The sequence below is a fragment of the Chinchilla lanigera genome, unplaced genomic scaffold (genome assembly GCF_000276665.1).
Source record: "Chinchilla lanigera isolate Chin_1 unplaced genomic scaffold, ChiLan1.0 scaffold00012, whole genome shotgun sequence".
In the NCBI taxonomy this organism is placed as follows: Eukaryota; Metazoa; Chordata; class Mammalia; order Rodentia; family Chinchillidae; genus Chinchilla; species Chinchilla lanigera.
In genome coordinates, this window is record NW_004955413.1 from 26,544,651 (window position 1) to 26,571,458 (window position 26,808).

Below are 26,808 nucleotides of genomic sequence, written 5' to 3' on the forward strand. Positions count from 1 at the left end.
CGCCAATCGCTCTCTCACACAGGATAACTGAGCCCTCAGCACTCACCACCAGCTAGTGCAGTCCTTCACATCTGCTGCTCCTCTGCACTGCTGCATCTCTCCATGGAGGCCTCTGGGCTCGCCAGCAATCACTGTGTCTGCAGGTTTCAATCCTCTTACGCAGTAAGTCCTCTCTCAGGGAGAAGGCACCGCCAGCTGCCTCCTTCATTGAAGTTTCTCTCTTCACTCTCTCCTCAGGCTTCACAGTTCACGCTTCAGATCCTTCCTAAGTCCAGGGGATCCACTTTCCTCCCTCTTGTCTTCCTCGTGTTGCTATATTCCAGAGTCTGGATGACAACTCTCAGAGTGGCTCTTTCTCTACTGCATACCATTCCACCCTCTTGGTGTTCCACTTGTTTGGTTTAGCTTTTTTTTGAGACAGGGTCTCACTATGTAGTGTAGCCTGGCCTTAAACTCTCAGTGATCCTCCTGCCTCAGCCTCCCTGGATTGACATATGTACCACCACACCCAGCCTTATTTTTTGTTTGTTTTTGCAGTAATGGTGAATTGAACCCAGGATATTTGCACTGAGCTACATCTCCATCCCTTTTTAATTTTTTATTTTGAATATCTCACTGAGGCCAGGTATGGTGGTGCATGCCTATAATCCCAACACTTGGGAGGCTGAGGCAAGAGGATGGTTGCAAGTTCGAGACCAGCCTGGGCTGCAAAGTAAGCTCAAGCCCAGCCTATACTGCATAGCAAGACCTTGTTTCAAAAAGACAAAAAAAGAAAATCTCATTGAGTGGCTAATTTGCCCAAGCTAGGCTTGACTTGCAATCTGATCTTCATGCCCCAGCCTCCCAGAGTCATTTTAACCACTTTTAAATGAACAGTTCAGTGGTATTGAGTATAGTCACAGTGTTTTATAATCACTACCATTATGCTACTGCAACTTTTGCATCATCTCAGACAGAAATTTGATACCCAATAAATAACTCAATAGCTTCCCTTTCCTCCTTACTTACTAACTTCTGTTTCATTTTCTGTTTCTAACACTTTGCCTCTTCTAGTCACTTCCTGTAAGTAGAATCATACAATATTTGTCCTTGTGCAACTAGTTTATGTCACTTAGTATGTTTCCAACATTTATCTATGTTGTGGTATTTATCAAAATTTCATTCTATTTATGCCTGAATAATAGTCCCATCTGTGTGTGTGTAACATTTTATTCACCCATTCATTTGTTGATGGATACATGGGTTGTTTCCATCTTTGGGTTGTTGTGATTAATGCTGTTATAAACATGACTGTACAAATATTCACATCCCTTTTAATTCTTTTAGATGTATACCCAGAAAAAGAATGTGTGGATCATATGATAATTGCATGTTTAATTTTGTCTTTTTGAGACAGGGTCTCACTATGCAGTTCAGGCTGACCTTGAACTCACTTTGTAGCCCAGGCTAGCCTTGAACTCACAACAATCCTCCTGCCTCAGTCTCCCAAGTGCTCGGATTACAGGCGTGCGCCGCCATGTCTGGCGGCACGTTTTAGTTTCCTGAGAACTTGCCATACTGTTTTCCACAGCAGCACAGTCATTTTACATTCCCAGTAGCAGGGCACGAGGTTCTCCCACATCCTTGTAAACGTTTGCTGTTTTCCATTTTTTGGGTAGTAGCCATCTTGATGTATGTAAAGTAGCATTTCATAGTGGTTTTGACTTATCTTTCCTGGTGACATTCCTCATGTATTTTTTTTGGCCACCTGTGTATCTTCTTCGGAAAAATGGCTACTTAAGCACTTTGCTGTGTTTTATCATATTCATGCTGGGCTGTCATTCATATGTTTCAGTGCTGGGTAGCTCTGCTTTGAATTAAGCTGCCCTGCCAGTTTGAACCACAGGTAGTCCATGTGTGACTGTCTAAACAATTGGCACCACTTTGACCACAAAAAAAAGCCCAATGAGGCCAGGCATTGAGGTGCCCAGCACACGGGAAGCTGAGGCAGGAGAATCACCACAAATCCGAGGCCAGCCTGGGCTCCACAGTGAATTCAAGGTTACCCTGAACTACACAGTGAGACCCTGTCTCAAAAAAAAAAAGCCAAGTGAGTTGTGACATCTTGCACACTCTACACAAATCAACCAACTTTATATATAAAATATTTTAAAGAAGTTTGTGACTATAAATTTCTTTTAATTTAATAAATGTGTTGTTAGTATAACAAAATTTTAGTTGATAAGAATAGTATTTATACTTAGGCAGTAATTATTCAAATCCAAGCAACAAACTAGATTCAGTTCATTTATAGACTTTGTGTTAATTTTATTAATAAAAAGACTGATAAAAGCAATTAGATTAGTTTGTATCACATCACCCATGTCCCACTGTTGGCTCAAGCCCGTGTGAATGTGTTAGTGGGGTTGATTTTTGTTGAGTTATAGGAGTCCCTTATACATTCTGGACATTAATCTCTTACCAGGTATATGATTTACAAAGATATTTTCCCATTCTATGGGTTGTCTTTTCTCTCCTTTGATAGTACCCTAAATTTAAGGCGCAAGATATTTTTATTTTTATGAGGTCCAGTTTATCTTTTTGTTGTTTCTTGTGCTTCTGGTGTCATATCCAAAAATCATTGCTAAATTTTGTGTTATAGAAATTCTCCCCTGTGTTTTCGAAGATTTCTTTAGCTTTAGCTCATATGTTTAGGCCAGTGACCCATCGTAAAGTCCTAAACTTTTTGTTACCTTGTTATTGCCCTGAAGGCGGGGTAGAAGCTCTTAAGGCGTCTTTTACATCTTTCTGAAGTCCAACAGCATAGTCACGTCTGAAGTCCTTGCCAGCAGTGCCTTTAGTGCAGCGTCAGTCACAGCCCGACTCAGAGCCAGCCCTAGGCAGCTCATTCCTGTCACCACCATGGCACCGTGCGTGGTCCACAGTGTTTCCCTAGCTCTAATAGGTCCTTATTTACTTGACAAGGGAAGGGCAGGGTTATTGTCCATCTCTGCCAAGTATGGTATAGCCCTCCCGTAATCCATTTGAGTGAATTAGGGGCTTCCCTGTGAACTAGTGTGACACAAACATCCTGCACCACGGTGCTTAACTGGCCCAGGTCAGAGATGATGCTTCTTGACCTGAAATTCTCAAAAACCTGTTTTTTTTGAGACAGGGTCTCACTGTGTAGTTCAGATTGGCCTTGAACTCACTATGTAGCCTAGGCTGGTTTTGAACTCTTGGCAATCCTGCCTCAGCCTCCCTGAGTGCAGTGTGCCATCCCACTCCTGGCATGAGAACCATTTTAACAAGGGCTCATCAGGGTATTCTATGAAAAAAATGTAGGAAATGGATCATCTTCACTGAATAACAACTCTCCACCGTTCCTTACCCTCCCATAGCAATGTGCCACTTGAAATATCTTAATAGTAGTTTATTCTCACAAGTTTAACTGAGTCATCAAAAATTAAAGTGGCCCAGGTTCCTTTGTTAGAGCTCCGGCTGTTGACTAAGAGAGATGTTAATCCGAAGGGACTCTGACCTTTCAGCCTTAGGTGAAGGCAGTAGCCATACCACATAGTATTTAGCAGACGTGCCATCAATTTGCATTTTTCCCTTCCAAGCCTTTTTCCTAGCTCCTGATTTCCCAGATTCCACAGATTTCAAAACATGTGCCACTTCAAACCAAGGATGACTTGACTTATTATTTTATTATCATCTTGTATTTAAGCCAGTTTTTTTTTTGGTTTTTGTTTTGTTTTGTTTTTTTCCGAAAGAACACTGTAGCCATATTTTAATGCAGAATGAGTCAGGTATGAGAAAGTTGAACAAAGAACAAAACTTAAAAGAATGAGTCCAGTGTGCTAGGACATGATGCAAAAGAATGAAGTCAAACCACTACCCACTTTACGCCCATATGAAATTCGCTGTATAAACCTAAGAGGTGGGAACGTCAAGGCAACCTGGAGTATGTAGTTCAAGGCCAGCACAAACTGCAAAAGCGAGACGCTGTCTCAAAAAAATAAACAACAAGAAAAAAGCCAAGAAAAAGAGAAGTAAAAAACACATAAATTCAACTTTTCATAAATTCATATTTTGTATAATTCAGTTTATATGTACTATCCAGAACCAGTAAATCTACAGAGACAGAAAACAGATTAAAGGATACCTAAGGTTGTATTTTCATAACAGGAAAAAAAAAATTCTGATTTTTTTTGGAGGGATGATGAAAATGTTTTGAACTAGAGATAAGTAGTGTTTGCAAAACATTGTAAATGTGCTAAGTACCACCGAGTTTTTCATTTTGTCACCACCGGCTTCCGGTCAGGGAACCAAAGATGACCCATCTGGAGGCTAAGCACTGCTGCTGTGCTGCCCAGGCAGCCAACCAGGATCGTAAACTCGGCCCCAATAAAAAATAAGAGGGACAGAGTTTAACGAAAAGAAGACATTTTATGTGTAAAGAGGAAATGGGAAGGGAGAGGAGAGAAGATAGATCGCTACCCTGATAAGTGTCAGGTTAGGGGGCTCCAGAAAGACGGGGACCCATAGGCCTTTGTTCCCAGCTGCTTCTCTAGGGGGGCCTGAGACCCCCTCCCCCCACCCAGAATTGCCACAGCTGGATTGGCTTCCAGGCACCTCTGCCTGCCGTCACTTACTGCAGCTTCTTCCTGTTTACTTGTCCTTGATGATCTACCCTAAAGCTTTATCTTGGAGGTTGGCAGCTAGTTGCCGAGGCGGTGTATTATTCTTGGTTAGTTTAGCGTTAGTAAGGGGGCGTGTAGATTATGTTGTTCTCTCTGTTGACCCCCGCATGGAAAGTACAGTAACTGTAGGGTGAATATACACGCGTATCTCTGGGTGTCAGTGCATAGGTGTGAGTCCATCCTGCCTTCAGCTTAGCCCTCCCTTTGTTTTCTGTATCTTCTGTTGGAGGTGGGTGCGGCTTATCACTGTGTCCTGCCTATCAGCTCTTCATTTGATCTCTTGGTGCAAGTCCCAGGGTCACTTGGTGCCTTTCTTTATCTGGTTTTTCTGGCTTTCTCTGCCCGCATCCTTGACCTATTTCCCAAGGGAATTTCTCTAGTAAAGTTTGGTTTTAGTCAGGAGTAGCTAGAAGACCTAATGAGGCCCCTATTCTATTTTTTCCCAGTCTATCGATCCCTGACCCTACAATTTCTCTTTCTTAATTTTATGTAATGTGAATTTCATCACAATAGAAACAAAATGAATTAGATGTCTCCTATGCATTCTTTTGTTTTCTGTTGTTGGAGATTTTTTTTTGGTTTGATTCAGTTTGGTTTGGTTTGGTTTGGTTTGTCTTTTATTTCTTTTGGTTTGTTTGTTTTTTGTTTTTTTCCGGTACCGGGAATCGAACGCACGACCTGGTGCTTGCCAGGCAGGTGCTGTGCTGCTGAGCTAAATCCCCAGCCCCTGATTTGTCTTTTAGATACAGTCTCACTATGAAGTTCAGGCTGGCCTTGAGTTCATTCTGTAGCCCAGGCTGGTCTCAAACTCACAATGATCCTCCTGCCTCAGCCTCCTGAGTGCTGGGATTACAGGTGTGCCCCACCATGCCTGGTTCATTCTTATGTTTTGAAGGTTGGGATTTGAACCCAGGGGCATTTTACCACTATGCTACATCCTCAGCCATTACTGTTTTGTTTTATTTTAATATTATTGAAACAGGGTCTCAGTAGATTGCCCAGGCTCAACTGAACTGGCCATCCTCCTGCCTCAGCCTCCCCATTAACTGGGATTGTAGGCATGCACCATCATGCCCAGTTTAAGTATTCTCATTTCTAAAGCCAATTGCATTAATCATGGCATTTTAATAGCATTCAGTTATTAAAGACACAGTGACTGTGCTTGCAGATGTGCAGTTATTGTGGGGAAAATGCTCAATATAGGAACAGCATTAAAGTTTCACGGCTGCTGGGCATGGTGGCACATGCGTGTAATCCCAGCACTCTGGGAGGCTGAGGCAGGAAGATCACAAGTTGGAGTCCAGCGTGGGCAACTTAGTGACTCAGCAAGACTGTCTCAAAAAAGGAGGTGGGGCTGAGGGCTGGGAATATAGTACAATACAAAAGCCCTGCTAGGAAAAAGGAAAGGAAAAAAAGAGAAGGCCACAGCCAATGAGAGCCTCAATGCAAGGCATCCAGGGAAGTCAGGTGTGAATTCCTGTTGTCTTCCCTAGTGAGGCCAAGGAGACCGCACTTCCTGTCACAGCCCCGGAGCTCCCAGTGATGCACAGAACAATTCAGGGTTAATGTGGCTGCTGTCGGGACTGCGGAGCAGATACAAACTTCTGCAACAACTAGCAACACTTAGCGGCTGTGTTGTAGGCTTTGGCCAGGATCAGTGCCTTGGGCTGCTGGAATTAACCCTCACAGACAGGGCAGGTAGACCGCTTTGTTTTGCTTTGTTTTGCTTTGTTTTAGTTTGTTTTGTTGTGGTGTGCTATGGATTGAGCCCATGGCCTTCACACTGAGCTACATCCCCAACCCGTTTCATATTTTGGGACAGGGTCTTGATGAAGTTGCCCAGTCTGGGATCAGATGAGATCCTCCTGCTTCATCCTCCCAGAGTGTTGGGGTTACAGGCATGCACCACCACGTCCACCTGTACACGGATATTTGAAGGCTGCTTTTGTGTGCCTGCCTTTAGTCTTCCTAAAGTCACGCATCTCTGTTGCCCTTAATTCTTCCGCATGTGTTCTGTTTTCCTCATTTTGTAACCATGCTCTGTATACCCTCGAGTTTTCTAATACCGTTCAAATAGAGGTTCTTGGTGTAGTGCAGTCTCCTCGTAATTGCTTTGTTTTTATCCAGCAGACGTTGGAAGTCGTGTAGCTGCCACAGTTTCCCCTGTCGCATTACCTGCTAGAAAACAGATAAATTTGTGGCCCACCCATTATAAATGACCTTAGTCATGAAGGGTGGTATGCATAACAGAAACCAAAAAAATAGTGTTTCACACAAAGTGGTTGGTGAATTACAAGCATGTGTGCTGCAGCAAATGTTGAAAACTGACATGCATGAAGTGTGGCTGTCACAGAATTGATAAAAATCCCTACGTAACTGAGTGGTTCTCAGGGGCAGTTTGTCCCCTGGGGGATATGTTCTCTGTTCAGGCAGACTTCAACTCAGGGCGGTCCTCTTGCCTCAGCCTCCCTAGCACTAGGCTTACAGGCGTGCAGATTTTGGCATTGTCATGTGGCGGTCATGTGGCTGTAGGTGGCCTTCACTGAACTGTACAGCCCCCACAACAAAGAATGATCTGGTCAGCACTGCTGAGGTTGGGAACGCTGCTGTGGACGGTACTGCGGAGTCTTATTTCAGAGACCAGCGCTCTGGAAGCACAGTGGCGCTTCAGTGACAGATGTATTTGTGTCTTACTCATTTGTGCTGCTCTAACAGCAAACCTGAGCCTGGCCGGCTTCCCTTCCTGTCTGCTCTGGAGGCTGAGAGGTACGAGAGCAAGGTAGCAAGAGATTCAGTGTCCGGCCGGGCCTCTTCTTTGCCTGTCTTCGCATGGCAGAGGGGCAGAGAGGACTGCTGTGTGCTCCCATGGAAGGAGAGCGCGCAGGCCCAGGATCCCCGCGCCACCCTCCGAGAGGGGTGCTAGTGCTGCAGGTTCACTGGCTCCTCATGGCCTGGCCTCTTAATGCCGCGCAGGGCACCTAGGCTTTGCGCGGAGCCGTAGGGCAGACGCAGTCTGGCAGCTTGTTCTGCACGCAGCATCTGTTCCACTGAATTTGTCATCAGTCACATGTTCCTGAAAGCAGTTTTTTTCCTTCTTGAAATCTATATTGTACTCACTCAGTCACAACCTCAGGGTGACAAAACTAGGAGGAAAGTTGCTTTTTTAAAATTTGAATTGTAAGCCAGGTGTGGTGGCGCACACCTGTAATCCCAGCACTCAGGAGGCTGAGGCAGGAGAATCGTTGCAAGTTCAAGACCAGCCTGAGCTACAAAGTGAGCTCAAGGCTGGCCTGAACTGCATAGTGAGACCCTGCCAGACAAAAACAAAGAAAAAAAAATTGAATTGCAGTGTTTTGAACGTTTGAGTTAGCAACAGTGAATGAGACCGTGTTCTTGTCCTTCTGTCTTTGCAGGCTTTCATAGAGACCATGTTTGCCAGTAAAGCCCCGGTGGAGGAAGCCTTCCTCTATGCCAAGGTGAGTAGGACAGGAAAGGAGCCCCGCAGCTCGGGTGGCGGACAGCCAGCTCTCGCAGGCGTCGTGGCTGGCGTTGGAGCTGCTCGACTTCTCACATGCTCTTAGCTTTAGCTGCGTACATGAGTCTAAGGCAGGCACTGCTACACTTAGAGGAAGACAGTTGCGCAGCAGAGCAAGTGAAGAAAAAAAGACTGAGTGGTGTGAGGTGAGCACAACAGCCTTGCAGTAAATGTGAAGGAAGGCTGGGCGTGGTGGCGCACGCCTGTAATCCCAGCATTCGAGAGACTGAGGCAGGAGAATCGTTGCAAGTTCGAGGCCAGCCTGGGCTACAAAGTGAGCTCAAGGCCAGCCTGAACTGCATAGTGAGACCCTGTCTCAAAAAGACCAAAAAAACAAAAGTGAAGGAAGGTGTGCCTGCGCTGCGTGTAGGTAGCGCTGCAGCTGTGCAGTCTGCGCAGAAACCTGGCGTCCTCTCCCGCTCGTCCAGAGCGTTCGGGTCGGCACCCCTGTGAAAGGTTGAAATCGGTAAATTTTTTTAATCGGTACATTTTAGCTCTCCGTAGTGATAACCTTCGTCACAGGGACGTTGTGCCTGTACGTGGTGCATCTTCCTTTTCTCACTCCCCTTCCCACCTCCCCTCCTTGACAAAGCTTGGTTTCCATGCTCTCCTATTTTTTTTCTTTTCCCTTCCTTCCTTTCCCCCTCTCCCCTTCCTTGTTCCCCTTCTCATTTGAACATTTTCTTCCCATTTCCCAATGTCTATTATACATTTTGGTCTGTTTACACTTCTGATTTCTCACACCAGGAAACAATGTGGGATTTACACATACGTCTCTGATTTATTTTACGTAAGAGTATGGTCTCAGGGTACATCCATCTAGCTAGAAATGCCCAGGCTTATCCTTCTTTATGTCAGAGAAGTACTCCACTGTGTAAAAAAAAACAGATCTTCTTTATCCATTCATCAGTTGATGGCCATTTGGGCTGTTTCTAAGATTTAGCTGTTACAAAGTGTGCCCCTATAAACTGGGGTGTACATATAGTGCTTTGGTATGATGCTTTTAATTCTTTCAGGAAGATACCAAGAAGAGAAATAACAGGGTTGAATGGGACCTCTAGTCCTAGTTTTTTTGAGAAACCTCCACAGAAATCAGAAACTGATTTCCACAGTGGTTGCCCCTGTCTACACTCGCACCAACAGTGAAGAAAGGTTCCTTTTTCCCCACAGCCCCACCAGCACTTGTTATTGGTTGATTTCTTGATAACAGCCATTGTTTCTGGAGTGAGATGGATTCTCAGTGTTATTTTAATTTGCATCTCTTGACTGACCAATGATGTTAAACATTGCTTCATGTATTTATTTATTTATTTATTTAATGTTTCTACTTCATCAGAAAAGCATATATTTATCTCAGATGCCCATTTTTTGATTGGGTCTTTAAATTTGGGGAGTTTCTGGTTTTGGGGGGATTGTCTTTTCACTCTGTTGGTGGTTTCCCTTGCTGTGCAAAAGCTCTTTAATAAGATGAGATCCCAGTGGTTGATTCTTTGTGATAGTTCCTGTGCGGTCAGTTTTGTTCTAAAGTCTTTTCCTATACCAGTGTCTTCAAGAGTTCTACCTATTCTTTCTTCCAGCAGATTTAGTGTTTCTGTTTTAATGCGAAATTAGTAATCTAGAGCTAATGTTAAAAATGAAACCCATATTTTGTCATTTAGCTAAGTAAGAATAAACAGTAGCCCTCCTTGGAGATTTTCTGTGTCCTCTTCTGGACTGAATTTGAAAATCATAGACATTCAGAGAACACTCAGAGAAAGGATTTAATAACAAGGTTAAATAACAGGGTTGGTGGGAATAAAAGTACATGCACAGGGTGAAAGAGATGCACGGAGAGCAGCCTTAACGGCTTGGTGGGCCGGGGATGGAGGTCAATGGCACAAGTGCCTGCCTGGCAAGCACCAGGTCCTAAGTTTGATTCCCGGTACCAGAAAAAAAGGTTTTTAGACGCAGTGAGCAGTGATGTGTTCATGCCTTCCAGTAAGCACTGCTGTGGAGGCAGAGGCTGTGAAGCCGCCCCGGCTCGCAGACACAGAATGCGTGGCTCACACCTCCATGTTCTCCACAGTTTGAATTTGAATGCCGGGCGCGCGGGGCAGACATCCTGGCCTACCCACCTGTGGTTGCTGGCGGGAACCGGTCTAACACTTTGCACTATGTGAAGAATAATCAGCTCATCAAGGTACGCGGCGTGCCCTTCAGGGCTGCTCCCTGAGGGTCAGGTGCTCCAGCAGAAAGCTCAATAACCTGATTTTGCAAATTCACTCATTTAAAAAGCACATGTATTGACCTGGGTATGGTGGCACACGCCTGTAATCCTAACACTCAGGAGGCTGAGGCAGGAGGATTGCTGCAAGTTTGAGGCCAGCCTGGGCTAGATAGTGAGTTCAAGGCCAATCTAAACTACATAGTGATAAACCAGGCATGGTGGCACATGCCTGTAATCCCAGCACTTGGGAGGCTGAGGCAGGTGGATCGTTGCGAGTTTGAGGCCAGCCTGGGCTACAAAGTAACCCCAAGGCCAGCCTGAACCGCATAATGAGACCCTTTCTCAAAAAGACAAAAAATAAAAAATAAAAAACAACTACATAGTGATAGCCTGTCTCAAAACAAAAAAAGGATGTTTCTTACATACTGTCAACATTTTATAAAATATGTATGATCTAATTTTTTCCTATTAGGAAATTTATTCCATCTTATCGCCACAAAAACACATCTGTTCTTCAAAGTTGTCATTATTGTACACATACTCTCTTAACCACTACTTTACTGTGTCCCAGAGTTTTCACTTAGATATAGATATAAAAAAGGTAAACCTTGTCTTCAAGGGCATAAATACATCATGACTATTAATAAGTTAAAGATACACTCGAAAGTTTCTGCTTTCCCCATATATTATGACAGAGAGCAGAAGGGAAGTAATATTGTGAAGTGAAGTGGCTCCGGGTAGTTGTGTTGGAATAAGGCACTGACTGAAGTGGGATCTGTAAAGAATACAGTCACATTTACAATGCCAGATGCCTTCCCCTGCTAATTCCAGAGCCTGAGCTCCTGCCTACCAGGCGCTGCCGCGCTGCTGGAGCCAGCGAAAAACTACTTTGAAAAGCTTATGCAATATGTCTCTTGAGAAGGAACCAGAGATGGGCCTTCTTTAGATTAGAACTTTCTTAAAATAATAAAGAGCATCTTTAAAGATTAGAGGAAAAAGTTGTGAGATCCTTCACGTCACTCGTTGCTTTTTTCAGGATGGGGAAATGGTGCTCCTGGATGGAGGCTGTGAGTCTTCCTGCTACGTGAGCGACATCACTCGGACCTGGCCTGTCAATGGCAGGTAGGGCTTGGCAGAGAGGTGTGGCCTGTGCTGCCTGGGAATCTGAGTTGGAGCCTGGATGTTTTGGATAAACAACTAAAGAGACGTACATAGGGCTTTCGTAGGCCAGGTTAACTGCTTTGCAAAACTCCTGATAATTCCTTTTTTGTTTGTTTTGAGACAGGGTCTCACTATGTAGCTGAGGCTGGCCTTGAACTTACTAGCTCAGGCTGACCTCAAACACAGCGGTCCTCCTGTCTCAGCCTCCTGAGTGCTCAGATTATAGGCATGTGCCACCACACTCAGCCGTGAATAACATTTTTGAATATGAAAGCCACTTACTGTAAGTTAACCTTAGTAAGTGGCTTTTAATCTTTACAATTCTAGCGTGGACTACATAGTGAGACCTTGTCTCAAAAAGTCTTGTGAGACAGCTGTTGTACAGACAGGCATCACTGATCAAAACGTTGTACAGTTCATGACTCCGTGTGCATGTGTGAAGAAAGTAGATTCTTAGGGATTGACCACGCCGCTACAGGAGCTCGCCGCAGTTGCAGAGCAGACAGGTGGGAAACTTGAGCAAGAGTTGATGATCCAGCCAGATACAGATACAATGATGCACACCCGTGCTCCCAGCACTCTTGGAGGCTGAGGCAGGAGGATTGCAAGTTCAAGCACAGCCTGGGCAATTAAGTGATCTATTGCGACCCTGTCTCAAAAAATAAAATAAAATACATTTTTAAGAAAGGAAAGGATGAGGGGCTGGGGATTTAGCTCAGTGGCACAGCGCCTGCCTGGCAAGCACGAGGTCGTGAGTTCAATTCCTGGTACCAGAAAAAAACAAAAAACAAAACAGAAAGGATGTCCTGGGGGAGGGAGTGGGTAACAGTGCAGTCTAGAGTCCAGAACCTGCAGGGTAGTAGAAACTTGGGCAGGATTTATAGTCACGTTCTGAGACAAAATTCCTGTGGTTCTGGAATTTATTGCAGCTGCCTTTTGGTCCTTGTTTCTGCCAGTCAGCCATCCAAACTCTTACAGCTTTTCTGTCCCTCTGCTTAGTGGATCCCTGATGATAAACTCTGCCAAGTCCAGCTTTCCCTCCCTGCTGCCCTCATCCCAACCTGGACACAGCCACCGGTGCACATGTTCCCGGATCTTTGCCTGCACGCGTTGGGAAAGTCATGCTTTTGTGTGCGTGTGTGACCCACCTTGTTTAGGGCCACACCTTGCGCCTAATTTTGGGCCTCTGGGGTCTGGGTCTGGTTGTAGATACGAAAGCACCTGAGGCAGCTCCCTCTGGAGAGGCGTCTGGAGGTTCTTAGGCAGAAAGACGGCTCTGTGAAACTTAGTAATTCAGTACCCTCACTTCAGCGGGATTGGTGCATCCATTTGTCAGAATTGCCTGTCCAGGCTTGTGCATTTCAGTGACTGGCTAGCCAGGTAGTAATCCCAGCTACACAAGAGGCTGAAGCAGGAGGATCACTTGAGCCCAGGAGTTCAAAAGCAACCTGAGCAACACAGTGAGACCCTCCTTTAATAACAACAAAAAAATGTTAAAAAGCTATTATTTAATAATTTTGTGTTAGGGTAAGGTATGAGTGCATTTATAGATGATGTAATAACAATCTTTTTTTTTTTTTTTTGGTTTTTCTCCGGTACTGGGAACGGAACTCACAACCTTGCGCATGCCAGACACGTGCTTTTGCCGCTGAGCTAAAATCCCCAGCCCGATGTAATAACAATCTTGATCATTGTTGAGCCTAAGAAATGGGTACCCAGGTGTTCATTAGGTTGTGTTGGGTTTTGTTTTTGTTTTTGTTTTTGTTTTTTATGTTATATATTTAACCATTCTTTAAATTTTGTCTGGTAGCCTGGCATGGTGGTGCACGCCTATAATCCCAGCACTCGGGGGGCTGAGGCAGGAGGATCGTTGTGAATTCAAGGCCAGCCTGGGCTACAAAGTGAGCTCAAGGCCAGCCTGAACTGCACAGCGAGACCCTGTCTCAAAAAGACAAAAAAAGAAGAAAAGAAATTATAAAAAACGTTGCAGTGAACAGTTTTGTGCATTCAACTCTGGAATTTCAGTTATTTTCTTAAGATGAATTTTTCTAGCAGAATTGTAAGCTTGTATTACATGATTACCTCTAAGGCCTTTGGTTTACTTGGCTGTATTGACTTACACTCCCATCCACAGTGTGTGAGACTGGGTGTCATCTGTTACCCTCGGTCGCTCCTAAGCCCTGCTGAGCTTTGGTGGAGAGACGGTGTTGCCCCAGCTTGAAGGGTGCTCACTTTATGAGCATCTAGGGCAGTGGCAGCAAACTTTTCAGAACCTTCACTGATACAAACAGCCCGCTGCAGCTCCTGTAGCACGGGTCCACCACCACCGATGTGGGGCACGCTAGCGGCCTGTCTTCAGGGCCTGTGTAGCCATAGCAGTGTGTCAGTGCCTTTAAATATGGGGTTTCTCCAGTCAAACGCAGACATCTCTCAGTTCCAGCTCTTTGAGTTTCCTGGTCCACAGGTTCACCACACCTCAGGCGGAACTCTATGAAGCTGTCCTGGAGGTCCAGAGAGCCTGCCTGGCCCTCTGCTCGCCGGGGACGAGCCTGGAGAACATCTACAGCATGATGCTGACGCTGATCGGGCAGAAGCTGCGAGAGCTGGGGATCGTGAGGAGCAGCAAGGAGAACGGCGCCTTCAAGGTACTTCGCTTGTCCTGCGCCGCTCAGGAGCACCTACTGCTGCTCTGTTTTCCCCCTGGATAAAGCTAATGCCGTTAGAAATGCTCTGCACAGGGGACTTCGCGGCTGTGTGGGTGAAAACAAAGGGAGTCAGTGCTTCCTTCTGCCAGAAGATGGCAGCACATTCTGGTCCATTGCTGCTGCCTCACCCGCGCGGCGCTGGGAAAACAAAATGAAGTCTGGTGCAGGCAGGTTGGGAAAGGACACAAAAAAGCGAGCGAGCTTAACTCACGTTTTTGTGTTAATGCTGGAGGTCAGAGGGGAGAAGTTTGACCTCAACAATATGCCCAGGAGCCACATCAGTAACGAATTTTACTTATCAAATATATCCAAAATGTAATGGTAGATTGCTGAACACCCAATTTGCTGTCATAGTGGACATCAAAATGTAAGGGTGCCCAGTCAAAATGAGAAACGTCAGCTTTGAAATGAAATGCTAAGAGGTCAAATCAGATGGTCCATTAACATTTTCCACCTTCAAATTAAGGTTGCCAGGGCTTCCGTTACCCATAGAAAAAAACAAAGTTACACGTTCTTTAGGCCAACATAACTTTACTGATAGAGATACCCAGGCTGATGATGCCCAGTAATTATGCCAACTCCACAAGCGGCTATGGGGCATTTGAGGCTTCTTGAGAGGGCCTCCAAGAAAGGACTGAACACAGTCCTAATATGGTCATCTTCTGTTCCCTAGGAAAAGAGATTTTCATTTGCCACAGTCATCACTGGGACTCTGCAGGGCACCATGTGTGTAGATTCCGTAGCAAGATGGAAATGTGAATTAATTAGGGTGCAGTTAGGGCATAACTGCGTATAAGGAGTACCAGTTGATCAGATGTCTCGTCTGTCCCTCCCTCTCTTATTTATTTATTTTCTGGGGGTACTGGGATCGAACTCGGGGCTCAAGCATGCTAAGCACATACAGTACCACTGAGCAGCTCTCTCAGTCCGAATACCAGATCTCTTGAGCAGATAGCCCAAGGACGAGTTAAGTGTAAGAGGCAGAACCAACCATCAAGGATGCATTAATACACATATTGCACTGATTTATACATATCACTTTCTCTTAAAAGCTCATTGCTCTAATAATACTGTGGCAATTATCTGTGTTAGGCACCTTCCCATGGCTGGGTCAGAGCACCAGACACCCACAGCGTGAGGGTTAGAGGGTTATTTGGCTCTCAGCTTTAATGGGCTCAGTCCATGGGTGCCTGGCTCCAAGGACCCGCATGATGGAGGAGAGCTCCTCGCCCCCTGGCAGCCAGGAAGCAGAGGGAGAGAGGAGCCAGGGAGAAGCATACGTCCTCCCATACCCCACCCCTGGTAGCCCACCTCCTGCAGCCGGGCTCCACCTTCAGACAGCACAGTTGCCTAGGAACTCATCTGTGGATGCAGCACGATGATCTAGTCACTTTCCAAAAGCCCCACCTCTGAACACGTGAGACCCTGGGGAGCATTTTCGATCTAACCCACAACACCATCTTCTCCAGGCTGCTCGGAAGTACTGCCCTCACCACGTGGGCCACTACCTTGGGATGGACGTCCATGATACCCCAGACATGCCGCGCTCCCTCCCGCTGCAGCCCGGGATGGTGATCACCATTGAGCCAGGTGAGGGGACGGTTCGCAGCTCCAGCCTTGGGACACCTGACACCGTGAGGTTCACCTTGTCTGTTTCAGCCCGAACTAACACAGTTAAACCAGAAGAGACACCACCCAGTGTGGAAGATGATGTTAAGATTCTTCTTTAGCTTTCTTATTTAACATCACACAATTTGTTTAATTTGACTTACTCAATAAACAACAGATGGTAAAGGCTTTCTATAAGTAGATATTAAGAAACATCTTTTTTCTCCTGCCTTTGTGGGCATCAGCAGTGGTGGGCTGCGGAGGCTGCCGGAGTCTGGCAGATGCAGGCAGAGGCACGCAGACGCGCCGTCCTCCGTCGTGGCCCTGTCGGCTGCACGGGGCTACCGGCGGGCCCGCTCCTTAGCACCCCACACCCTTCTCACACGCGCCAGAAAGGGCTAACAGCCGAGTAGCTTCAGCGCTGGTGCTGCTTTCCTCAGGTCGCAATGTTTTCTTCTCTCAATCCGGTCAGTTAGACCTGGAGGTGGAGTCGAGCCCAATCACATGCTGTCCCCTGTGGCCTCAGATGTCACCTAGTCCCGTGAGTTCAGCCCAGCCGTGAAGCTCCCTGCTAGGTGCTTCCTCGGGTTTTACTTACGCTTTCGGCTGCTGTTCTTTTCCATCACGGAACAGTATCTGTGAAGAGGGAGGAAGAAGTTTGCGGTTTCTTCCTGGTGAACAGACGTGAGTCTGACTGACTTCAGGAGCAGAGAGGACCTGGGCTCCTAGGGTTCTCCGATTGTACATTAGAGATTGCTGCCTCTGTTTTAACACTTGTTAGATTTATAGCTTATTTGAGAGAAAAAACCTTTAATGACTTTCTGGAGCTTCTGTTAAGTTTAATAATCTCTAAATATTTAAATACCTGTTATCTTTATTTTAGTTTTTGTTATCATTTGTGGTTGTTTTGGACAAGGTTTTGTTACGTATTTCAGGTTGATCTTAAACTCACCATGCAGCCCAGGCTGGCCTTGAACTTGAGGCTGCCTCACCCTCCCACGTGCTGGGCTCACAGGCCTGAGCCACCACACCCGGCCATTTTATCTCTATTTGAGTAAATGCCCTTTTTCCTAGGGACCATTAGGGCAGAGGCAGAGTACACTTAGATAATCTACTGTCCAGCATATAGAGACATATTCATAAATTAAGTAACTGTAATGGCTTCCTTGAGAAGTGACACAGTCACGATCAGCATTACAGGAGTTGTATGAAACCTGTAGTCTAATATTCAGAATGACTGTCATAAGAATTCTAGCAGTGACAGCCCACGTTACTGGCCATTCTGGCCCAGGCTGTGTTGCGTGTACTGTGTTGCGGGAGTTGTAACAGAGAGGTCTGCCAGCCCCGCATCCCCTAGTCACTGTCCCCGAGGAACATGTGCTCTTTTCTCTGCTTCTCAGGCATTTATGTCCCGGAGGATGACAGAGACGCTCCAGAGAGGTTTCGGGGTCTCGGTGTGCGAATTGAGGATGACATAGTGGTGACGCAGCACTCGCCTCTCGTCCTCTCCGCAGAGTGCCCCAAAGATCTGAAGGACATTGAACAGATCTGCAGCAGGGCGTCCTGACCCCGCCACGGCCCACGGCTGCGCCTCTTCCGCCCGCCAGGCCACGCTGCTGATGCGCAGAGTCGGGTGTGCGGGCTCTGTTACGTAGGTGGAAATCTGGAAAAGTGAACTTTGGAATGGTTTGTTACGACAGCTTTAGTGACATGAATTCTGTAGTTGAATTTTTGAACAGAAAGTGAGGCCTTGCAGTATATGTCTACGCATTCCAGTGAGCACACTTGAGCACACCGGCAGCTCTCTGCTCTCTTTGGGCCCTTCCCTCCCTGCACTGCTCTGAGACCCAGCTGGTATCACGTAGACATCCTGCAGTGCCTGCATTCTGAGCTCACAGTCTGCCTAAGCGGAGCGCCCCCCGCAGTGACCTGGGGAGCCAAGCCCACCTTCCCCGGGTCCCGCCTTCCTCTTCCAGGAGCCTCAGGAGCCCTCAGGGTCTCTTTCCGGGCAGCCAGTCCCGATTCCAGCAGCAACAGGTACTGAACAAAGCAGTTTTGAGCCATCCTTGCCACTTGCTGGAGCTTAGAGAGTATGTAGTTCTTCATAAAAAAGGAAATGGAAGAAAAAGCAAAACATGTATGTGTCCACCTCAGATCCAGACGTCCAGCCGTCCGTCCTCTTTAAAGAGGGCTCCTTCCCCAGACAAACATGCTTGCTTCATAGGTTTGGGGTTTTGTTTGGAGATGGAGGGCTCACCGTGTTGCCAGGCTGGTCTCAAACTTGTGGACTCAAGCGATCATCCCACCTCAGTCTCCCAAAGTAGCTGGGATGACAGGTGCACCACATGGCACCTGGCTCCTTCATAGGTTCTTAATGCATCAGCCCTCAGAGCTCACCCACGAAGCTACTGAACTGGCAAAGGCAGCAACTGTACTAAAAGCCAGAGTAGCGTGGGTGTGGTGGCACACTCCTGTAATCCCAACACTCAGAAGGCTGAGGCAGGAGGATCTCCGTGAGTTCTAGGCCAGCCTGAAGTATATGGTGAGACTGTGTCAACCCCTGACCCAAAATGTATTTTATGTGCATCTTCTTTCAGAACATATGTGGGTCTCTCTCCCTACCCCTTCAGTGGTAGGGGTCAAACCCAGGGCCTCATGCATGCCAGACAAGTGCTGTGCCACTGAGCTGCACCCCCAGCCCCTCCATTAGCTTTTCTAAGGTCAGAAAGGGAAAAGCCTTGCCATGGTCATTCTGTCTTGAAATTAAGGTCCATAAAACAAATCTCCAGATGAAGACACCGGATCTCCTCAAAACAGAGAAAACCAGTGTTGCTCTGTTCTCCAGACACCTGTCACGCACGCCTTCTTTGGCTTTGCTACAACACTGCAGTGTGACGCTTGGTGCTGCTCCCTCTCCCATGCCCACGTTGGTCACGAGGGTCACTCAGCCAGGCTGCCCTGGCCCCCCGGGCCCCTTGTCCCAGTGTTCCCAGTGACCGCCACAGTAAAACAGTTGAATTTGCACTGGGATCCGCCTACCCGCTGGTAGATGCCAGCGGAGCCTGTGTGTGACAGAAAGCGAGGGCCCAGGAAGGACCCTGCACGGAAGAGTGTTTACAGCGCGCTTAATGTTCCTCTGGGTCTCCCGCGGGAGGAGCCGCAGCCCGGAATTGAGGAGGGGGAGCTTTTCAGCCTGCAGGAGCACGCTGAGCAGAAGGTTCCCGGTGCCTGTGGAGTGACGGAGGCAGCGGCATCGCCACTCCCTGCGCTGCCACAGAACCCTCACCTTTGCTCCTCCCAGGAGCGTCGGGGCCCTTGCGTCAGGGTCCCTTGGACTCGTGCCTCCTGGCTGTGTTCCGCGAGGGTCTGGGGAGCTGCTCTTCCCTAGCACCTCTTAATGCTTTCTGTGGCTTACGTGCAACCATCTAAGTTCAGTTTGGACAAAAGGCTGTTACTTTCAAGGCCCTATGCATTGAAAATAGACATGTCACTCCTCAACCAGGGGAAGCATCTGTTACGGTCACTTTTTAAAATACAAAACAATATAGAAACGTCGGTGTGTGCGTATGAGTGTGTCACTGTGGGATCCAGAGTTCGTAGGGTTAAATGTGAGAGCATTTTGCTTTACAAAATATTTTACAGAGTATTCATTAACTGGTGTCACAACATCATGACAGTGAACTCGACGTCATCTAATCAGTCACAGAAAAAAACGGGTGGACGTGAAAGATGGATTCTCCACAAAACCAGCCCAGAGGCCTCCAGGCAGTCCTGGGATCCCTCCGCACTATAGACTATCACCACAAACATTTTAAGGATGGCTTTTGTGGGGAAGGAGGGTCAATTTCCAAATCTGTAAATATGCGGGCTTCCTCAGTAACCCCTCTAATGAATCGTGAGTGTAGCCATCTCTCCCTACTAGCAGCCATCTTCAAAATCTGAGGCTCAGCTAGTATGTGCCACACACCTCTAATCCCAGCACTCGGGAGGCTGAGGCAGGAAGTTCATTGCAAGTTGGAGACCAGCCTGGGCTACAAAGTGAGCTCAAGGCCAGCCTGAACTGCATGGTGAGACCCTGTCTCAAAAAGACAAAGAAAAAGGTCAGCCTGGGCCACACAGTGAGACCCTGTCTCAAAGGCCAAATAAAGACATGAAATGTGAGGCTCCCTGTACAGCATACTGTCCAGTGTTTTTAACACACACCCCCCCTACATGCAGCACAGTAGAATAAACTTGAGGGGACCTCGGCCTAAGTCGTGATGATGGAGGTAAAGTTCTTTATATATTCTTTATACAAGCATAATCAACAAATGCAGGCTGAGGCAGGAGGATTATAAACTCAGGTCCCTCTAGAGCAACGTAGTGACTTAGTCCCTCTCAGAAAACTTCGAAAAAGAGCTGGACTAGAACTCAGTGTAAAGGGCCTAGATTTAGTCCCTAGTACCATTCCCCTTAAAAAAAAAGACAGAATTTACATAAATTTTTAAATTTGTATAACATGTCCCAAAAAATTATTTTTAAGTGTTAAAAGATTCAAACTTCTAGAATCATGGCTTTCTTACCAGGCTAACATGCCAGCATATAGTTCCAGATCCAGACATTCACAGTAATGTCTAAAGAGTCTTTATAATCATTTTTAAGAAAATTATCTAGGGGCTGGGGATTTAGCTCAGCGGCAAAGCGCCTGCCTGGCAAGCGTAAGGTCGTGAGTTCGGTTCCCGGTACCGGAGAAAAACTAAAAAAAAAAAAACAAACAAAAAAAGAAAATTATCTGCACAAGTGAGTGATAAAAAAACTTAAAACTTTTTATGATCATTCAAAAATTGAAGGGCTGGGGATACAGCTCAGTGGCACAAGCACCTGCCTGCAAGCACAACGTCCTGAGTTCGATCCCTGATACCAAAAAAAAAAAAAAAAAATTGACTATTGGTCAGGTGTGGTGGCACACACCTGTAATCCCAGCACTCGGGAGGCTGAGGCAGGAGGATCATTGGGAGTTCAAGTCCAGTCTGGGCTGCAAAGTGAGTTCAAGGCCAGCCTGAACTGCATAGCGAGACCCTGTCTCAAAAAGATCCCCCCACACACACAAAAAAAATCACTATTGCTGGGCATGTGGCCTGTGCTTATAATCCCAGCAAGCACTTGGGCGGCTGAGGTAGGAGGATCATTAAGAGTTCAAGGCTGGGGCTGGGGATTTAGCTCAGCGGCACAGCGCCTGCCTGGCAAGCACAAGGTCATGAGTTTGATTCCTGGTACCGGAGAAAAACCAAAAAAAAAAAATAATAATAAGTTCAAGGCCAGCCTGAACTACATAGGAAGACCCTGTCTCAAAACCAAAAATAATAATAAATTTAAAGAAAAAATATTTGAAGGGCTGGGTAGTACAGCTCAGTTTGAAGGCCCTAGGCCAATTCTCAGTACCACAAATACACACACACACACACACACACACTTTGTTTTAGCTAGGGATGGTGGTGCATGCCTATTATCTCAGCGTTCAGGAGGTTGAGGCAGGAGAATTGCAAACTCAAGGCCAGCCCGGGCTACAGAGCAAGCTCAAAGCTGGCCTGAGCTTCATAAGAAGATCCTGTCTCCAAAAACAAATTCATACTGAAAACTACTTAAAATCGCATTCCTGATGTCGTTAAACTTTTCTGCCTGTCGTGTGGATTAAAGTCTCAAACTTCAGCGGGTCCTGCGCGGATTGCCTCTGGGCAGTTGAATACACCTCACACTTGATTCTGCCCCACCAGGGGGATCTCCGTGCCACACTACATAAAGTAGAGCAGGCTCAGCCAACCGCAGGGCCTGGAGAAGGCCTGCTCTCCACAGAGATGTTTGTGACAGTACATCAGACCCTCAAGACGCTAAAGCAGTGACTGCAGCACCCTACAGTTCAGTTCTGGGTGTGCTGCAAAAGAACCAGGAGCAGAGATTCAGTCATTTTCCCACATGTGTTCCCAGCACAGCATTCACAACCACTAAACGCTGTGGAAAAGTAAGTGCCTGCTAGTGGACAAATGGAGAAACACAATGTGACACATCATGCAATGGAATATTACTCAGCCTTAAAAAGGAAAGCTGGGCATGCAGGTGAGCAACTGTAATCCCAGCCATTTGGGAGACTGCAGCAGGAGCAGGAGGGTCTCAAGTTTGAGGCCAACCTGGGTGATTTAGGGGCACCTTCCTCAAAGGAAGAGCCACAGGACCCTGTGTCTAAAATATGCACCCTTCAGGGCCCTTTTTCTTATTCTTGGATTCCTTTTTTTTTCGTGGGGTGGGTGGCTTTTGAGACAGGGTCTCGCTATGCAGTTCAGGCTGGCTTTGAGCTCACTTTGTAGCCCAGGCTGGTCTCGAACTTGCAGTGATCCTCCTGCCTCAGCCTCGCGAGTGCTGGAGTTACAGGTGCGTGCACCGCCACTCCTGGCTTTTCTTATTCTTAATCGTTTTCTTTGTTTTTGCTTTCCATGGTGCTGGGGACGAGACACAGCCTGGCCAGGACCCCTGGCATCTCCACGAAGGCAATGCGAGTCTCCTGCACACCATCCCACTGGCAGGGCAGAGTCTCCAGCCCACTGGGGACATGGGGACGTCGCCCTCCACGCTGCTCCCCAGACCGAACCACAACCACGGCTCCCAGAGCCCAAGTTCAGTGACCCTGCCTTGGGGAGAAGCTGGAAGGAGGCGGGACTCTCACCTTTGTCCCCCCCCCCCCCCCCCGAGTTTAGGTCCCTAAATTCCTCTCTATTTAGATAGCAGCGCTCAGAGATGAATGACCATGCCTGAGAGGTCTCCTTGCTTCTCTCAACCCTGCATTGAGGCCGGGGCATAGCTCAGTGGCATAAGCGGCTGCCTGGCAAGCACAAGGTCCTGAGTTCGATTTCTAGTCCCCCCCCCAAAAAAAAAACACTGCGTTGAGTTTATTTATCTCAACCCTGGATCTCGCCAGGTAGTTCAGGCTGGCCTGGAACTCACTGTCATCCTCCTGCCTCAGCCTTCCTAGGGCTGGGATTACAAGGGTGCAAGTCATGCCTGGCTCACCCCTTGATTCTCCTCTGTGCCCTTAGCCCCTTCCTTTGTGTCTCCTTTGCAACTTTTTTTATATGTTTGTGTTTGGGTTTTTTTTCTTTGAGACGGTCTGGTTATGTAATTCACACTGGCCTCAAACTCATGGCAGTCCTCCTGCCTCAGCCTCCCAAGTACTAGGATTACAGGCTTGCGCCACCACACCTAGCCACACAGCATTTGGTAAGGGTTCAGTTTCCAAAGGTCACCCTGAGAAGCAAAGTGAGCTCCTACCTGAGTTCCTTCTCCAGCTGTGTATGAGACCACTTAGAATCCATTTCGTCCCGTTCCGCTCCCCACCATCAATCTGGTAATAGTCACCTAAATCATTTGGACAAGCGAAACTCTCCCTGATAAACTAACAGCCAAAATGGATCTTCTGGCTGAGTGTGGTAGTATACCACTATGATCCCAGCACTCAAGAGGCTGAGGCAGGAGAACCGCTGCAAGTTTGAGGCCATAGTGGGCAATTTAGCGAGCTCAAGGCCAGCCTGGACTACATAGTAAGACCTGTCTCAGAAAACTGCAAAAGGAGGCCACAGAGGTGGGCTTATGGTGTAGCTCAGTAACAGAACTCCTTGGTTCAGTCCCCAGCACCACAAAAAAGGGAAAGGGGAATTGTTTTTAGAAGACTGATACTAAAAAAAAATCTAGCTACATTCCCAGACACCTACCATCCAATACACTATTTACAAAAATTGTTCCCACCTAAACTATTTGAATAACACAAATATTCTTAATTTAAAAATCTTGGCTGGGCGTAGTGGTGCACAACTATAATCCTAGCACTCAGAAGGATCACTGAGAGTTTAAGGACAGTCTGGACTGCATAGTGAGACCCTGTTCGGCGGGGGGAAAAAAAAATCTTGGGTCTGAGCTTGAGAGGTGATTCAATATTCTTGGTGTCGCCTTAAAGGTGACCTTGGAGGTAGCCCCTGACCAGAGGGAGGGAGGCAAAAGACAGCACACTATGAGGACATGCGACCCCGAAGCTGACTGAGGGCCTGAACATCCTCCCTTTCCTCAGTAACGAAGCCAGGCATGGTGGTGCACTCCTGTCATCTCAGCACTTGGGAGGCTGAGGCAGGAGGATTGCAAATTGGAGCCCAGCCTGGGTGGTTTAGCAAGACCCTGTCTCAAAAAAGGCAGGAGGCGGCTAGGCATGGTGGCACACGCCTGTAATCCCAGCACTCCCGAAGCTGAGGCAGGAGGATCTTTGTGAGTTTGAGACCAGCCTGGGCTACAAAATGAGCTCAAGGCCAATCTGAACTTCATAGTGAGACTCTGTCTCAAAAAGACAAAAAAGAGAGGCCGGGCGTGGTGGCGCACGCCTGTAATCCCAGCACTTGGGAGGCTGAGGCAGGAGGATCATTGTGAGTTTGAGATCAGCCTGGGCTACAAAGTGAGTTCAAGGCCAGCCTGAACTGCATAGTGAGACCCTGTCTCAAAGAGACCAAAAAAAAAAAGAAAACCCAAGCAGGTACAGTACTCTGGGCCACAGCGCTCTAGGAGGCTGAGGCAAGAGGATCAACAAATTGCAGCCCAGCCTGCTCAATTTATCAAGGCTTGGTCTCAAAAAATAAAAAGGGGCTGAGCGTGGTGGCGCACACCTCTAATCCCAGCACTGGAGAGGCTGAGGCATGAGGATCACTGAGTTTGAGGCCAGCCTGGGCTACAAAGTGAGTTCACACTATGTAGTGAGACCCTGTCTCAAAAAAATAAATAAAAAGTTGGGGACATAGCTCACCCGTCCATCCACCCATCCAGCAATGCAGATATGCACCCAGTTCCTCACTAGACAGACCAAGCTGCCTGAAGACAGAGAACATACCTTGTTCACTGGGATTTGTAGCTTAAAATTATGCCTAACAAGTTCTATTAATTAATATTATTTTCAGATCATTGGAAGTTTTACATGCAATTGTAAGAAATAATACAAAGAGAGTTGGGCATGGTGGTGCACGCCTGTAATCCCAGCGTTTAGGAGGCTGTTGGTGGTTGAGGGGATATTTTCGCAAGGGAAACAATATAATACAGGACAGATGTTTTGTATGATTATTTATAATAGTCACCCAAAGAATGATATACAAAAGAGTGCAGGAGATCTGCCCACACAGCATAGACCAGGAATCCACCCGAGGGCCTATATCCTGCGATAATCTCCTACGAGTCCAGCTTAAGACCTAGCGCTCATAACAGTGCTTCCCACGAATCCAACGGGAGGCCCAGAGCCCATAACAGTATCTCAAGCAGGCCTGTCTCACGGATCTGCGCTGCAAAGGCCCAAAGGTCAGTGTGGAATCTAGGAAGTCTGTGCCAGCGGGATGAAGGATCTGTGCTAGCAGGCTGAGGGATCTGCACTGGAGCCAGGAAGCGACGCTCAGAAGAACCAGAGCTCCCCCGGAAGGTACCACAGCCATCCTCAGCAGCAGTGAGGTCCCGAGCTCCTCCGATGATCAGGATGGCCGAGTCCCCATCAGGGAAGCCAATGCAGCAAGCTTCTCCAGGACACTGACAATGTACGGTCTTCCCCTCTGGAGCCAGGAAGCGATGCTCAGGGTGAGGACCAGAGCTCCCCCAAAGTGAACTAAAGCTACTCTCAGTGCCAGCGAGGTCCCGAGCTCCTCGGAGGATGAAAACAGCCGAGTTCATCAGGAAAGCCAGCGTGACGAGCTCCTCCAACAGAACCAACAGCTCCTTGCAGCTTCCACCAGCTCCAACAGCCCTTCAGCTCCCAACAGCCTCTCCAGTTCCCAAAAGCCTTTTTCTTCTTCTCCAGTTCTGCCTCATGCCGCTGGCAACAGTCCCTAGGTGGGCCTCCCACACCCAGCACCACGCTCACTCAGTTCAGCTGGCGGTTATAAATTGACCACTACAGAGGCTGAGACAGGAGGATCACTGTGAGCTCAAGGCAAACCTGGACTACATAATGAGAACTTGTCTCAAAAAGAAGGAGGAAAAAGTATGGAAGGTCAAGTCTAAGAATTCTAGATCCTCTGTAAATGTTCTCTTGTTTTATTTTAAAAGTTTATACTTTCACGTTTACATTTAAGTTCGTAGTAGTACATGGGAGGTTGTATTTATTTTTTTCTTTTTTTTAAATAGTGGTACAGGTCTTTATTAAATATAATTTTACTCTAAAGGTCAAGGTTGGACACGGTAGTCATATGAGTTTGTATTTATTCATTTATTTGAATTGTTTTAGACAGGGTCTCACTATGCAGTTCAGGCTGGCCTTGAACTTACTAGGTTGCCCAGGCTGGCAGGTCCCAGGGGTTGGCAGTGGCCATGCTCAGATGCTTGGCCTTGAATTTACAGCAGTTCTCCTGCCTCAGCCTGCCCAGTGCTGGGATTATGAGTGTGCACCACCACCCCAGGCTTGGTTTTATTGAACCAGCTGGGTGTAGTGGTACATGCCTGTAATCCCAGCACTTTGGGAGGCTGAGGCAGGAGGATCTGGAGTTCTAGCCCACCCTGGGAAATTTATCAAGACCATGTCTCAAAAAAGGGCTGGTCAACAAAAGGAAAGCACTTGCTGGTCAGAGGTTTAAGAACAGGAAGTGGCCAGTATGTGCATCTGTGAGGCCAGAAGCAGAATGAGCAAGCTCACAAGAAAAAACGTGCCAATGGAAACCTGACATTATCGCTCACACTGAGATGGCAGAGAATGACTACTCTGGCAGGCACTGTGCTAGAGCCCAGCTGCTTCTAAATTTTAAACTTTTTTTTTTTTTTTTCATCTTTTTAAGACAGGGTCTCCCTATGAAGTTCAGGCTGGCTTTGAGCTCACTTTGTAGTCCAGGCTGGCCTCGAACTTGCATCAATCCTCCTGTCTCAGCCTCC

At 47.1% G+C, this 26,808-nt stretch overlaps 1 protein-coding gene across 5 annotated transcripts in view; it reads left to right on the forward strand.

The window, feature by feature from the left end:
- The window catches only part of Xpnpep3 (X-prolyl aminopeptidase 3, mitochondrial), a 56,246-nt gene extending 36,791 nt beyond the window's left edge, over window positions 1–19,455 (forward strand). For all 5 annotated transcript variants that reach the window (XM_005379329.2, XM_013511351.1, XM_005379330.2 and 2 more), the window contains 6 exons: window positions 8,099–8,161; window positions 10,286–10,399; window positions 11,463–11,548; window positions 14,052–14,232; window positions 15,762–15,882; window positions 17,301–19,455. In XM_005379329.2, coding sequence (XP_005379386.1) covers window positions 8,099–8,161; window positions 10,286–10,399; window positions 11,463–11,548; window positions 14,052–14,232; window positions 15,762–15,882; window positions 17,301–17,467 — 732 coding nt within the window. In that variant the 3' untranslated portion in view covers window positions 17,468–19,455. The remainder of the gene's footprint in view (window positions 1–8,098; window positions 8,162–10,285; window positions 10,400–11,462; window positions 11,549–14,051; window positions 14,233–15,761; window positions 15,883–17,300) is intronic.
- The last annotated feature ends 7,353 nt before the right edge of the window (window positions 19,456–26,808 follow it).